This window comes from Lates calcarifer, linkage group LG18 (assembly GCF_001640805.2).
Source record: "Lates calcarifer isolate ASB-BC8 linkage group LG18, TLL_Latcal_v3, whole genome shotgun sequence".
Lineage (NCBI taxonomy): Eukaryota > Metazoa > Chordata > Actinopteri > Centropomidae > Lates > Lates calcarifer.
In genome coordinates, this window is record NC_066850.1 from 14,214,239 (window position 1) to 14,226,684 (window position 12,446).

At 39.8% G+C, this 12,446-nt stretch overlaps 1 protein-coding gene across 1 annotated transcript in view; it reads left to right on the plus strand.

The window, feature by feature from the left end:
• Positions 1-12,446, plus strand: part of LOC108901380 (synapsin-3) — a 97,475-nt gene that overhangs the window by 69,064 nt on the left and 15,965 nt on the right. The window contains exon 7 of the mRNA XM_018702846.2: positions 10,585-10,647. Within this exon, the coding sequence (XP_018558362.1) occupies positions 10,585-10,647 (63 nt within the window). The remainder of the gene's footprint in view (positions 1-10,584; positions 10,648-12,446) is intronic.

Consider the following 12,446-nt stretch of genomic DNA (forward strand, 5'->3'; position numbering starts at 1 on the left):
CCATAATATTCTGCAGTGTATTACAGAGTACCACCCGTTCCTGCTGCTTTCACAGCCGGTATAAATACAGACTAAGTCTGCCACATCCAGCTGTTCCAAAACATCTTCCTCCTTGATGTTCGTCCTCTCTCCTCCCTATGTACTGTGTCTTAATTGAAAACAGTGGCGGTGCTGACATTTGGGCTGGGCCCTGGTATGCACTTTGCAGAAACCCGCCTTTCCTTCCTCTGCTGTCAAAAAGTTGCTGACTCCTCTTGCTTTATGTATCCCTTCATTTACTGTTCCTTATCAGGAACATAGAGCAGGAAACATTTCTTATTTTGTCCTCAAGTTACTGTCATGTTGTGGCTTATGAGTGAGTTTATCAGCGTTATCTATACCAGCCATGTGTGGGTTTAATTTGCTGTATTTAACCTCTAAACCATTGTTTTCTGTGTATTTCCTTTTTTAAGTCTGACACTACTCAGTATTGCTTTGAAAGCGATAAGATGTTTGTTAGCATTTTGGCAAATTGGCACTATTAAAAGTACACAGAATTAGCTATTAGGAGTTCCTGTTTACAATGTATCTGTGAAACAAGTATCATTGGATAACTTTTATACTAAAACACACATAAAATGTAATGCTTCTCAGACAAGTTCTGGAGTTGTAACAACCATCTTTTTTTCTGTACTAGTGCAGTGCTTATTCAAAATGTGACCATATATAGCATAGTGGGATGGTCTGGTAGTCGCCATTTAATGAACTTGGTCAAGTCTGGACATAAAGTTTACCTGTTAAAGAAATGTAATAAATGTACAGAGGTATGGAGGTACGGAGGTACTGCCGTTGCAGTCAAGTTCTTCTGTCACAGTCACAGTCGTCACCGCACTTCTTTGGGTTCTTAGCAATACACCTGCCAAGTTCAAAGTCAATCAGATGAGCAATTGTTGAGAAAATCAACATATAGACAGACAGAGATTCCTCCATTTATGGTTAGATTTCTAAGCATATTTATGGGCATGTGATCATGATGAGCATCAGACATAAAGATATCCTCTGGAAGTCACACTGAATCTAAAAATATGCGCTTTGTGTTGTAAATTTGACTAAGCTATGACTGCTAAGGTGTGAGTGTGATTGAGTGCATTAATAGTTAAACTTCTAACTCTGCCTCTTGCTGCTTTTGAAAATAACTTGATAATAACTTTAATTTATGCCTGTGCGGGATGTAATTTCCTTGACAATGTTGCATGAAACTGTGGCAAACCACGAGGAAGGGCCAGTGTATGGTAGGGAAAGCAGCAGTCCATTTGCTCCGTCAAATCCAGACTAACATCTGCTTTATGTCCTGAATGTTCCAAGGATGCTGCAAATTTAGAGCATCCAGCTTCCTTCATTTAATTTATTTTCAATGGAAACAGAATATTGGGGCGGGACATAGCACAGGAAGGAATTATTCAAGGAAGGAGACTGTGTAGACGTTTTCTTGGAAGCCACGTGGTGGAAAGGTGACTGAATGGTTGTATGGCAGCTGAGTGGCTTTCATGGATGCCAGAAGTGTGTGACTGTGACCTCTGACCTTCCCTATGTGTGCTTATGTGTGTACTAAAATGAGAATTTTCCAGATGCTAACTCTCAATTTGACCTCACAAGTCATCTTTCTGCCTGTTTGTGTACGCATTTATCTGTCCACGTTGCTCACAGATGCAGGTTTGGATCTACGATTGTTTTCACCAGCGTCACTAAGCCGAAATGACTGACTGAATGATTCCATGAGACAGGGAATCCAAAACTGCACACAGCCACCTCATTTCTGCTCAGCCTTTTCCGAGTGCTAATACTCCAGGAGACTCTGGAAAATGGGAAAGAAACATCACTTTTCCTTTTAGACTGAGAGGAATGTGGCATAGTGTTGATGGTTTTTGCAGGATTGGCTCGCCCGAGGCCCGTCTGCCCTTTTTTCTTCTGAAGCAGGAATGTAGGTTAGAATTGATTAGCGCTAATAAGGCCTGTCCAGGTCCCTATTACGGCAAGACCGCAGAGAAACTGGACTGAAATAGCTCCTCTTTAGTACAGTCTGGACATGTACTTAACACAGACTTTCAAACAAATCTGTGTTTATTTAAAATGAATGGACTGGACTCAAGCAGTGGCTGTGTTCTGTTATTAAACTGTATTGGTTAACCATCTGTAATATTAACCACCTGTGAGATCACTGAGATATTACAAGCAACTCTCCTATGAGAACACTTTTTGTTTGAATATTTTTGAAGAGGGCATAAAGGGGGATTGTAGTCGTGCTTTAAGGTGTAGCACATAGCTGCCTTCTCAAAAATGTAACTCCAAGACCACAACAATTATGACTGGTCTGCTTTCGCTGCTTGTGTTTTCTCCTAGTTTCCAATGGGAGTGGAGATGATTGATAGTGAAGACAGTGTTAAGCAAGTTGGAGAAAGGCTCAGCAATCTTCTCCTTGTCAATAACACACATCTAAAGAAGCCATTTTTCCTGTAAAGCTTCACTCTGATTGTTGTTCCCTCTGTCACACTGAATGAAAGAATGCAATCACTGCAATTTCACAACAGTGTCTCCTATTCAGGAATGAGACAAGGCAAAATGGGAGTAACATGGACGTAACTCCAGTTCTGTAAGTATTTTTGTAGGTCATCATTTAATGAAACAAGTTAATGAAAGAGTGGAAGCACAGTTACTGTGGCAATATAATGAAAGTATGATGTGCTGATCATCATACATTGGTGTAGCTTTGCTGTGATGAAATCTGACACTGAAGTATAACTCAAAACCTACTGTACAACATGTTTACTACAGCAGGACTGTCTCTTGGTCAAGTATAAATCAAGCTAAACGCAGAAATACAGACATAATACATATTGCACTAAATGAAAAGTAAAGGAGGTTCCTTAGGATACATCATCTGGGAACCATAGACCATTTTATGACAGTATATATGGTAGTTGTACATATTTCACTAGACATGTGAAAACTTTTATTGTCCTCTGGGGACCATGGATATCTGTACAAAATTTCATGGCAGTCCATCCAACAGTTTTTTTGTAGTAGATATTTCAATCTGAACCAACCAAGTGACCAACAAACAGATGGACTGACATTGCCAATCCCTGGAGCCACGCTGCTATCATGGCTAAAGAATCTTAATTTAATCGAAAGCACATGAAAGATGAGTACTGAGGAACCATTTTTGGCCACAGCATCAAACACTGACCTAATATCCAAGATTTTTGCCGTATGCACTAATATTTGTTGATTTGGCTTTAATTTAATAAGTTGACATTGCCAGCTTGTTTTGTCTAACAGGCCCTTAACAGTCTGTAGTCTGAAATCCTCAGAATGAGACAACCAGTAACCTTTTGTGATTTGCAGGGGCTGTTTTGGTGATTTAGCTGTGACTCAACTTACTGTAATCAAATACTTCCAAACTCATGGCTGCTAAAATTTCTGTCTTTATTAGCAAAAAGTAGATTGACCCTAACAGTACTGCTATACCAAGGGCTAATTCATAAACTTAAAACATTATTTACTGCTTTCTGAAGTCCTCTAACTGTAGAGAAAGCAAGATGCTGTACATTTCTTCCTCCCCCATCATTTAGCAAGTTGTGATGACAAAGCAGGTGGCTTGACCACCAGAGGATGCCACCAACCATCCCCTGTCACTTCTCCATCAGCACCTCAGTGTTGTCACAAAGCATCCACCCTGAAAACCTCCATCCTCAGGAATAAGATGTGTTTTCCACACAGCTGTCTCTCTCATGGAAATACACCAGACCCTAATGGAAGCCAGATGAGCTTAAATTCCGCAGCAATAATTACCATGCCCAATTAGACAGCTTTTACTGTACACACTGTAACACAATGGGTACCTACTGTTAGTTGCAGTTTTGGGCGGATGTTACCCCAGAAGGTTACCATGACAGCCCATAAATATCTTTTATGGGGGTGTATCCAGGAACTACTGCATGTGTCATGCTTATGTCACTCTTAGTTAATTTGTTTTGAGGGTTTATAGTCTGGTGACTTTAGTCTGTTGATGTCTTGTTCACTAGAAACTCATTTCTGTGTGTCTTATAAACAAATTTGAATCAACACCTACATGTAAGTTTTCTTTTGAAAAAATATTACAAACTAGTCAGTATCAATTATAATTTGCACCAGATAAGGACTGTGATGTAAGACAGAAAACATCTGAAACTTAACTTGTCCTAATAGTAGACTGCTTATTTCTGGTTCAAGAAGAAGTTTGACATTTTGGGCAGTACACTTTTGCTTTCTTTCCGACAGATTGATACCACTCTTGAGTCTGTATACTGAAAATAAACTGAGAGCCAGGAGATGGTTAGCTTAGATTAACAGGAACTGGAAACAGGGGGTAAGAGCTAGCTTGGCTCTGTCTAACGGTAATGTTTAGACAGTGTTTAATATCTCATTTGTTTAACAATGAGTTGACACGACATCTTGTAATTTTACAACCCACTCATGGTAACCTTTTAGCATGTAACTCCTCGTTCACCCACAACTTTGGTTTTTGTATGGCTATCATTAGTGAGCTTTAGAGGTGCTGGTAGGTTTATTCTTAACCTTTGGACAGAGCCAGGCTACCTGTTTTTCCTCATTTCCAGTCTTTAGGCCATGCTAGACTAATTAGCTTCTGGCTTTAGCCTCATATTTAGTGTACTGGTAAACATCCACTTGTCAGGAACTCTTGTCAGGAAAACAACAAACAAATTTCACAGAATGTTGAGCCATTGTAGATGTGTTGTATATGACTTGATAAATTAAAACCATTTGATAGCATAAATGCATATTTCTTGATGCTCTTATTACTATGGAAATAGAAACAAATGCAGCATCAATCCACATTTTTACTCCATGGTGACATGAAGCGTACATGTTAATACTAAGCAACAAGAAGCAACCTTTTTGTGGAAGAGGGAAAAAACATAAAACTGAATCTTTAAAATTGAAAAGATTTGTTCCCTAGATCACAGCTTACTAGTGACAATAACTCATGCCTGTAACCATGATACAGTTACCCTCCTGTGCCTCTGTGGGATTTACTGCACTGTTTATGTTCAGACAGTTTAAACATTACTCCTCTGCAGCTCGTACTGAGCTATTGTTCCCATCATTACAGCATAAAGTAGTTCCAGCAGTTTTGGTTCTAATAGATGTTTATTTCCACCTATCTACTTTGTACTGTTCCAGAGTAAAAGGTTACACTCCTGCCTTCATTTGAAACTACTTAAACATTTACATGCAACACTTTAAAAAGACAGCTGAATCCATTCTTGTCAGGTGTATGATTTCAGTCAGTAACTTAACAGGGACTTGCATGATAAACATTATTGGTCTCTTGAGGCCCACTTAATCCGCAGGCAGGTTTTGATGTGGGCAGGCTGTCTTTGGTCCCACTGTGGTCGGACTCTTGAAAAGGATTCTGGGTCGGGGTCCCCTGCTCAAGTCGTCTGCCCAAACCATCGCGCTTCATGTCTTCTCCTTGATGTGGCAGGTTTGGAGCGGCCATAATAAAAATTAAGAGATCATAAATGCAGGATGGATGCACCATGTGTTTTGTTTTGTGCCCTCGAAGTGAGGTTTAACTCCCTCTGCTCAGCAACTGAAGCACTGCACTGCTCTCTACAAGCTTTTCATTGGATATAGTGTATGTGTGACCCATATTTCCTTGGCTTTGTGTTTAATGCTTATGTTGAGTTTTACATTACTTTATTATACTTTATAAATTCAAATTGGGAAGTAGATACTATTCATGTTGCCTGTATAAGACAAAATGATCATAATTCTTATAGGGCTGAGAGGATTGCAAGGATCAAATGTCTATCCTGTACTGTATCCTGTAGAAGTACACACATACATTTCATGCTTTTTCCTCATATTGTGACTACATTTAAGGCAGTGACTGGCTATAGTAATTCAGTGAAGTGCAAAGGAAGTTACTTTGGTCAGTATTGTTGCATTTCTTCCTGGTTGCCTATAGAAGTCAATGAAGGTCACTCTTCACTTAAAGCTGCACTGATCAATATTTTTATATTACCAAAAGATGAAATGACTATGTGTAATTTAAGAGGGGCTGGTCTTAGTGATGAATCCACAAAGAATTATTATCAGACAATGTAGTTCCCCTGAATTCTATGGAAATTTTTTTTTTGCCTCTTTCAGGTACATCCATCATTTTCAGCTTCAGCGCTCTAAAAACATACTCTATTCTACCTTCCCATCAACTAAACAAAGTTTAGGACAAAGTTAATGGATAGCTGGTGAAAATGGTGAAGCATTTAGCAACTAAAGAGCCAGATATCTCCTGCAGGAGTTGGTGGAGACCAAAACAGGACTTTAACAAGACTGAATATTAGGCTTAGACCAGTTTAGCAGCGAGAATCATGACCAAGAATGAATGCTAATGTTGCTATTTGTTCACTGCTATGTGTCTATTGGCTGTTTTGCTAACATACAACTTGCTAATACAACTTGATTGTATAAATAGCTGAAGTGGTGTTTGCAAATTGTTCCACTGCCCCCAGTGGCCAAAAAAAACAAAAAACAACCTTCAATTGATTGAAGCCATACTTATTGATGTATATGAGTCCACAAAGTTGTCCCACACGTGTGGACATTGGTTGGTATCGTTGGTATCATTACCTACTGGAATCTGGTTCAGAGTTGATTTTCAAACAATTATTTAATTCAGGTGTGATACATTTCAGCCAGTTTATAGCAGGAATGACATTTTTATTTGTGAGTGATTCTGTTTCATTTGTGAGTCTAGAGGACTATGTTGTTGTTGTCAGTAGTTACCATCCTGCTCCTATGTTCCTCACATTTTAAATGTGCATAGTTGGATTTTGAAACTTCCATTTGATTGTAGATGGAAGTTTTTGGGACTGGAATGTCACCTGGAGGTGTTTTGAAGTTAGGGAAGCATGATTCATCTCAGACACTGATCTAAGTAACATCCTACGTGACTCGCTTACAACAAGGTTTACATATACAGCCAGAGGGAGGGGTATGTGGGGGTGGATGGGCTTCCCTGAAGTATTTCCATCATGTGCCAGGTCTGGTCGTCTGGCACATTTGCTGTAAATGAAGGGAGCCTGTGTTACGAAATAAAACCTAGACTGGTGAAATCACCCACCATATAATTAGCTTTTTTAACATGTGACTTCTTAACGTCTTTACCACACTGGATGCCTTTTACAGATTTCTGTGGGAACAAAAGGCCAAGTGGCGCTTATGCAGCTGCAAATGGAAAGCTGAAGTTTTAAACCAAAGGTTCCACATCTGAGAGCTTACGGGCACTAATGGCCACCAAGGCTTTTTTAAGGACAGAATCTTGTTTTTGTTAAACAATCTATTAAAGCATATCAGTCACTGTAAAATAAAGACTTTTCCCATAAAATAGCCTCCCTTATGTCTGAGGCAAAGGTTCCAGCCGTAGTTCTCGCCACTGACACAAAATGTTTTCTAACTCTGCTATATTTTACAGCTGGATGCTCAAACAGTGAAGTGAAAAGAAATAATAAGTTGTTTACATTACAGATTCAAAATGAAAGTTATGAAGTGCTATACAAAGAATAAAATATAAAATTTTATGGCTTACATATATCACATGTAATTAACAGTAAATGCTTTTGAACAGAGGAAATCTAATGCTTCTCTTCTCCTTCTCTGATAATGTAATATTAGTTAAGGTGACAGTGTGCTTTTGTGGACAGTGAATCAATCAGAAAACAACAGTGAGCGCACGTCTCTGTCTGACGCTCCAGTTTCATCAGGGATGGAGGATGTGGTCAGCTCTCCCCAACATGTTTAGCATCTGCCGTCATTGCCATGTTGATGGGAATGGCTGGAAGGAACATGTCCAGACAGAGTGGGTGGCTACAGCCCTTTCCTCCCAAAACACTCTCTCTAGCAGACAGACATCCACACTGTGCTACGACTGGGCTCTCCTCAGATACTTGCTAAACCTCAGGCATCCTCAATCATCGTGTGACGCATACATGTAACTGCTGTAGTAGTTTTGAACTTGTAACCAGCTTCATATCCTACGATTAGAATAAAAACTTCATAAGACATAGGGGGTGGCTAGCAAGATATGATGTAAAAATTTCAGGAATGAGCTGAAGTGAAAGGGAAAGTGGAAATGACACACTTGATTGGTGTGGGATGAACACCTGCCAAAGCTACAATAACAAAAGAGGAAAATGAAACTAGTCCCCCAATTTCAGGGAAAAAATGTCAGATATTTAAACAGAAACTTAAGTCATTAATTTGTTTCTGAAGTCTATGACCCACAAACAGCAACATTTAGATTCTCCTGTGATGATCCTCTTTATGCCTCCTTGTTTTCAGGGTCTCTGGAGATCTGTTTTGTCTGGTTGGCGGTTCAGCCTTGTCCAGCGGCAATAAAACTGAAAATCAGCACTTGTAGTCCTTAAGATTTCAGTTCTCTTTGCGTGTTAAAGCAATTTGAATCCTGTGCAGTAATGTTGGACTCAGACACTAACGATAAAAATTACTAACTTACTAACTTTAACTTTAAACCGCCACTAAATTGCATCTCCAACTACCAATATCTTTATAATAATTTGGTTTGTACTAGTTGTATGATTGTAAACATAGCTCAAATGTGTTGCACTTCAGTTTATCAACTCATTACTGACCATTTAAGCCACTGTAGAAGAGCACATTTATTGTCATATTTGTCTTTATTTTAAAATTCCTACATTCATATGTTTCACTCTACTAAATGATACTTACACTACAGCACTTGAAAATGGATTGCAAAGTCTTGATCCAGTCTCAACTCCTGTCTGTATTCTGGCACTTGAGAAGTGATAATGGAGACAATTAGAGAACACTTTATCTTGGCAGCGTGTTGGCCAAGGCTGTACTGTTAGAACCTGTCTACAGATGCAGTGTTCACACCCTCAAGCAGCTCCGTGTCTGTTTAAGGCTGTGCAAAATAAGCTGACAGCAACCTTAGGATGTGCAGCCCTGCCAGTGTTAGGGAGGGTTTGGATGAAGTGATAGCAGCTGTTTAGGCATTCCCTTCCGTCTTGCAGGTCTGAACTGCACCATGCATAATCTGGCCTGGTGCCTCTGGCCTGAACATCATCTGTTTGTTTATGTGTTTCATTTTGTGCTTCACCTGGAGGTGCCCACAGAGATACTCACTCTAAACTTTGTGTACATTTTTGGATTCTTACATCTACATACTTTGTGCACTTGCAATAAGCATGAAAGTACTATGAATTTCTAAAACATTCTCAAAACCACAGACCTCCATGCAAAGTTTAGACAATTGTGTGCAGCATCAGCACTTCAATAAATTATCACAGAAGTACTTTTATTCTTGATCAAAATTGATGTAAACCTGATTTAAGGGCCCTTAATGTAACCTGGCACTGCTTCCTAAGAACTATTTCACACACAAGTGGTGCAAGTGCTTTATAAACTGGAAAAGTCCCTCTTTAGATTACATCCCATTTACAATCATATCAGTAGATTTATCAAGGGGCGTTTAAACCACAGGGAGGTTTGATGCAATCTGTTGATGTTTCATCCACTTCACTTCTACAAACTGTTAGGCATAGCATATTTGCGGTCTGTTTGGTTTGTCCAAACCCATCCCAATGAGCTGTGGTCTTCCACCCATCTTCCCAGAACCTCGCTCTTTTGTGTAATAAACCCAACATTTTTCCGACTTCACCTCATGCCTCCTAAAACTGGGCAGCTTTAAGTTCGGTGGTACGGCATGAAAGCCAGTGAATTTCTTTACAAGGATACAGTTCCGGACACTTCATGTACACATCCAGATCAGTTGCAAAGGAAATAGTTTTCCACTTTTGGTTGCGTCTCAATGTGGTGTTTGCCACATGTCTGTCTTACTGTATATTTAGAACACCAAGTACAGTTCTAAGTGTCAGTACTTGTGTTGACAACAATAATCACTGGGTCTTTGACTTTAAGGTCAACTTTAAGCATATTTTTATCCCTCTTTCTTCATTTTTTTTCTCCTGTGCATCGACATTAACATTTTATTTAAAGCTGCTATAAATCATATATTTATGTTGTACAAAAATGACTGTGTAATGTGAAAGGTATTGCTTGAGGTGAGAAAATCTCACAGAGAATCATCACCTGACTTTGCAGTTCCTCTCACCTCTGTGAAGCCTTGTAGCATCTAACTAGCATTTTATTATTTTGGTTTTTATGGACTGCAACTTTACTGCTCTGGTTCACTCTCTCAGGTGTCTCAACACTGGTGTTGAAATCTGCCATATTAATTTCATAAGGTGACTGTGTTTACTTGTTCCCGCTGCCCCAAAGTGGCCAAAAAGTCAGCTAAATCAAGTTTAAACAGACAATATAAATATACGGTATATGATGACCCAAGTATTACAGCTTTTTCTACTTTTGTGCTCAGTGTAACTCACGTTGGAAAACTATTTAGATGCCAAGAAAGCAAATACTGTATAAACTCCATCATCCCCACTCAAGTATGAGGTTATCATGCAAGCTAATATGTGCTGCCGTCCTTGTCCACAGGTTACAACTCCTACCTACCCTGTGGTGGTCAAGATGGGGCACGCCCACGCCGGTATGGGAAAGGTGAGTGAATGAAAATATACAGATATGAGTCACATATAACAACTGGCTTTCGAAGACGAGCTTACAAGTTCAGATTTCCACTCAGATACAGAATCACACTCACATTTGTCTAGATTCCAGTCATACAAAACACGATATTATCGCTGCTGCTTTGACTGGTCGGAGCTTCAAACAGGATGCAAGAGATCAGAAACCTGAACCCCCGTCTCTCCTAGTTTGTACAGATTGGTGCTGTCTCTCTTTAAAATCAGTCATGATGGCCAAATCATAGTTATAATCAGCCGAGTGAGTATTGTGTTCCTGGGTTTACTCTCAGTGTGCAGATATCTGATTGTTAGAAAGGTAGAAGAGCACAGACACACAGCACTGATAAGGTCTGAGCACAGTCCACTGATAGTTACTTTTGCTGTTCTTTTACGCAACACTGCTGTAACCGTAGACTGCTGTCTTATCTCTGTTACTACATACATTTTGTTATTTATTTATTTGAAGACATGGTTACACAACACAGTTACAGTCTAAGAAAGTTGACAGGCTCATTCTCCCAACTAACGTATCTCTCTCTGTCTCTCTCAGCCACCAGTCATTTGGATTCACAGGGGAAGGCACTTCCTATATGTCTTTGACCCTCGTCTGTCTGGATGGGCTTGGTTTCCTGTTCGGGAGCCAGACATGCTATAGAATTTCCCATAAGGCTTGAGGGGAACTTGGCAGGCCCTTGTAGAGCAGGACCCCATTTAACCCCTCAGACCTCACAGAGCTCTGAGAACGGACAGGAATATGTGGGATTTAGGTCATCTCTGTTTTGTTTGCCTTTGACAGAAACCTGTAATTCTTTTGTAAGTGGGGCACAGACAATTGCATTTCTAGCTTGCTAATACCACAATTACTTAACCATACACCAACAATACTAAATTGTTTATTGCCTATAATAATACATCAGCCATAGCTTAAAGGTGCTACATGTAGCACTTTATATCATCATTTGTACTCAGTCATGTTCTAATGACAATACCTCAAGAGAGTCATTGTAAATTGAGGGAAATGAAATGTGGTATTAACCTGTAATTATTACGTGGCCACAGTGGCTGTGGTTCAGCAAAAGTTAGATAGTCCCGCTTGGACCACACTGCCTGTAGTTCAGTCACACGATGTCCCCTATATTAACTTTAGCAAATGTCCACTGACCTAGCCTACTTGCTATGGCAAAGACAGTGTAACATATAAAGTGCTGAGGTCACTAAAAGGGCTAATAAATGTGACTAGTGTGAGGTTATATCATTAACTTGCTGTTAATAATGTTTGTACATTCATATCTTAATAGTTTTATGTAATGAATGTGGCTGCTCATTGAGCCTCTTTCATCTGACAAACATCACTAACAGTAGCAGGAAGCCTTCCACCCACTTCATGACGTCTTCCTAGACTCTGTAGTCTCAGTCTCTGTATTCTAGCAGGTGCGTCATTTAGTCTGGACACTAACCAATGTGACATGTGTTTTTCCACCAGAAGCAATTGGCATCTCTATGCCAGTGTTTCACCTTCTCTGGCTTACCTTTCTACTTTGTTTAGTTTCTCAGAGGAATTGTGTAATACTCTGGATGGGTTTGCATGCCTACAGCTCAGTGTTGGACCTGCTGCTAGCTATCAGGTTCTAGGTCTGGAGCCGTGATGTGAACTGTGAGTCACTTCCCTCCATTCATTTGATTTTGTTGTTTCAGCTTCTGCCCGCTTACCGTAAACAGGCATGGTTCAGTGCTTAGCCTCTATGTCCCAGTCAAACTCAGGAAGTTACCTGA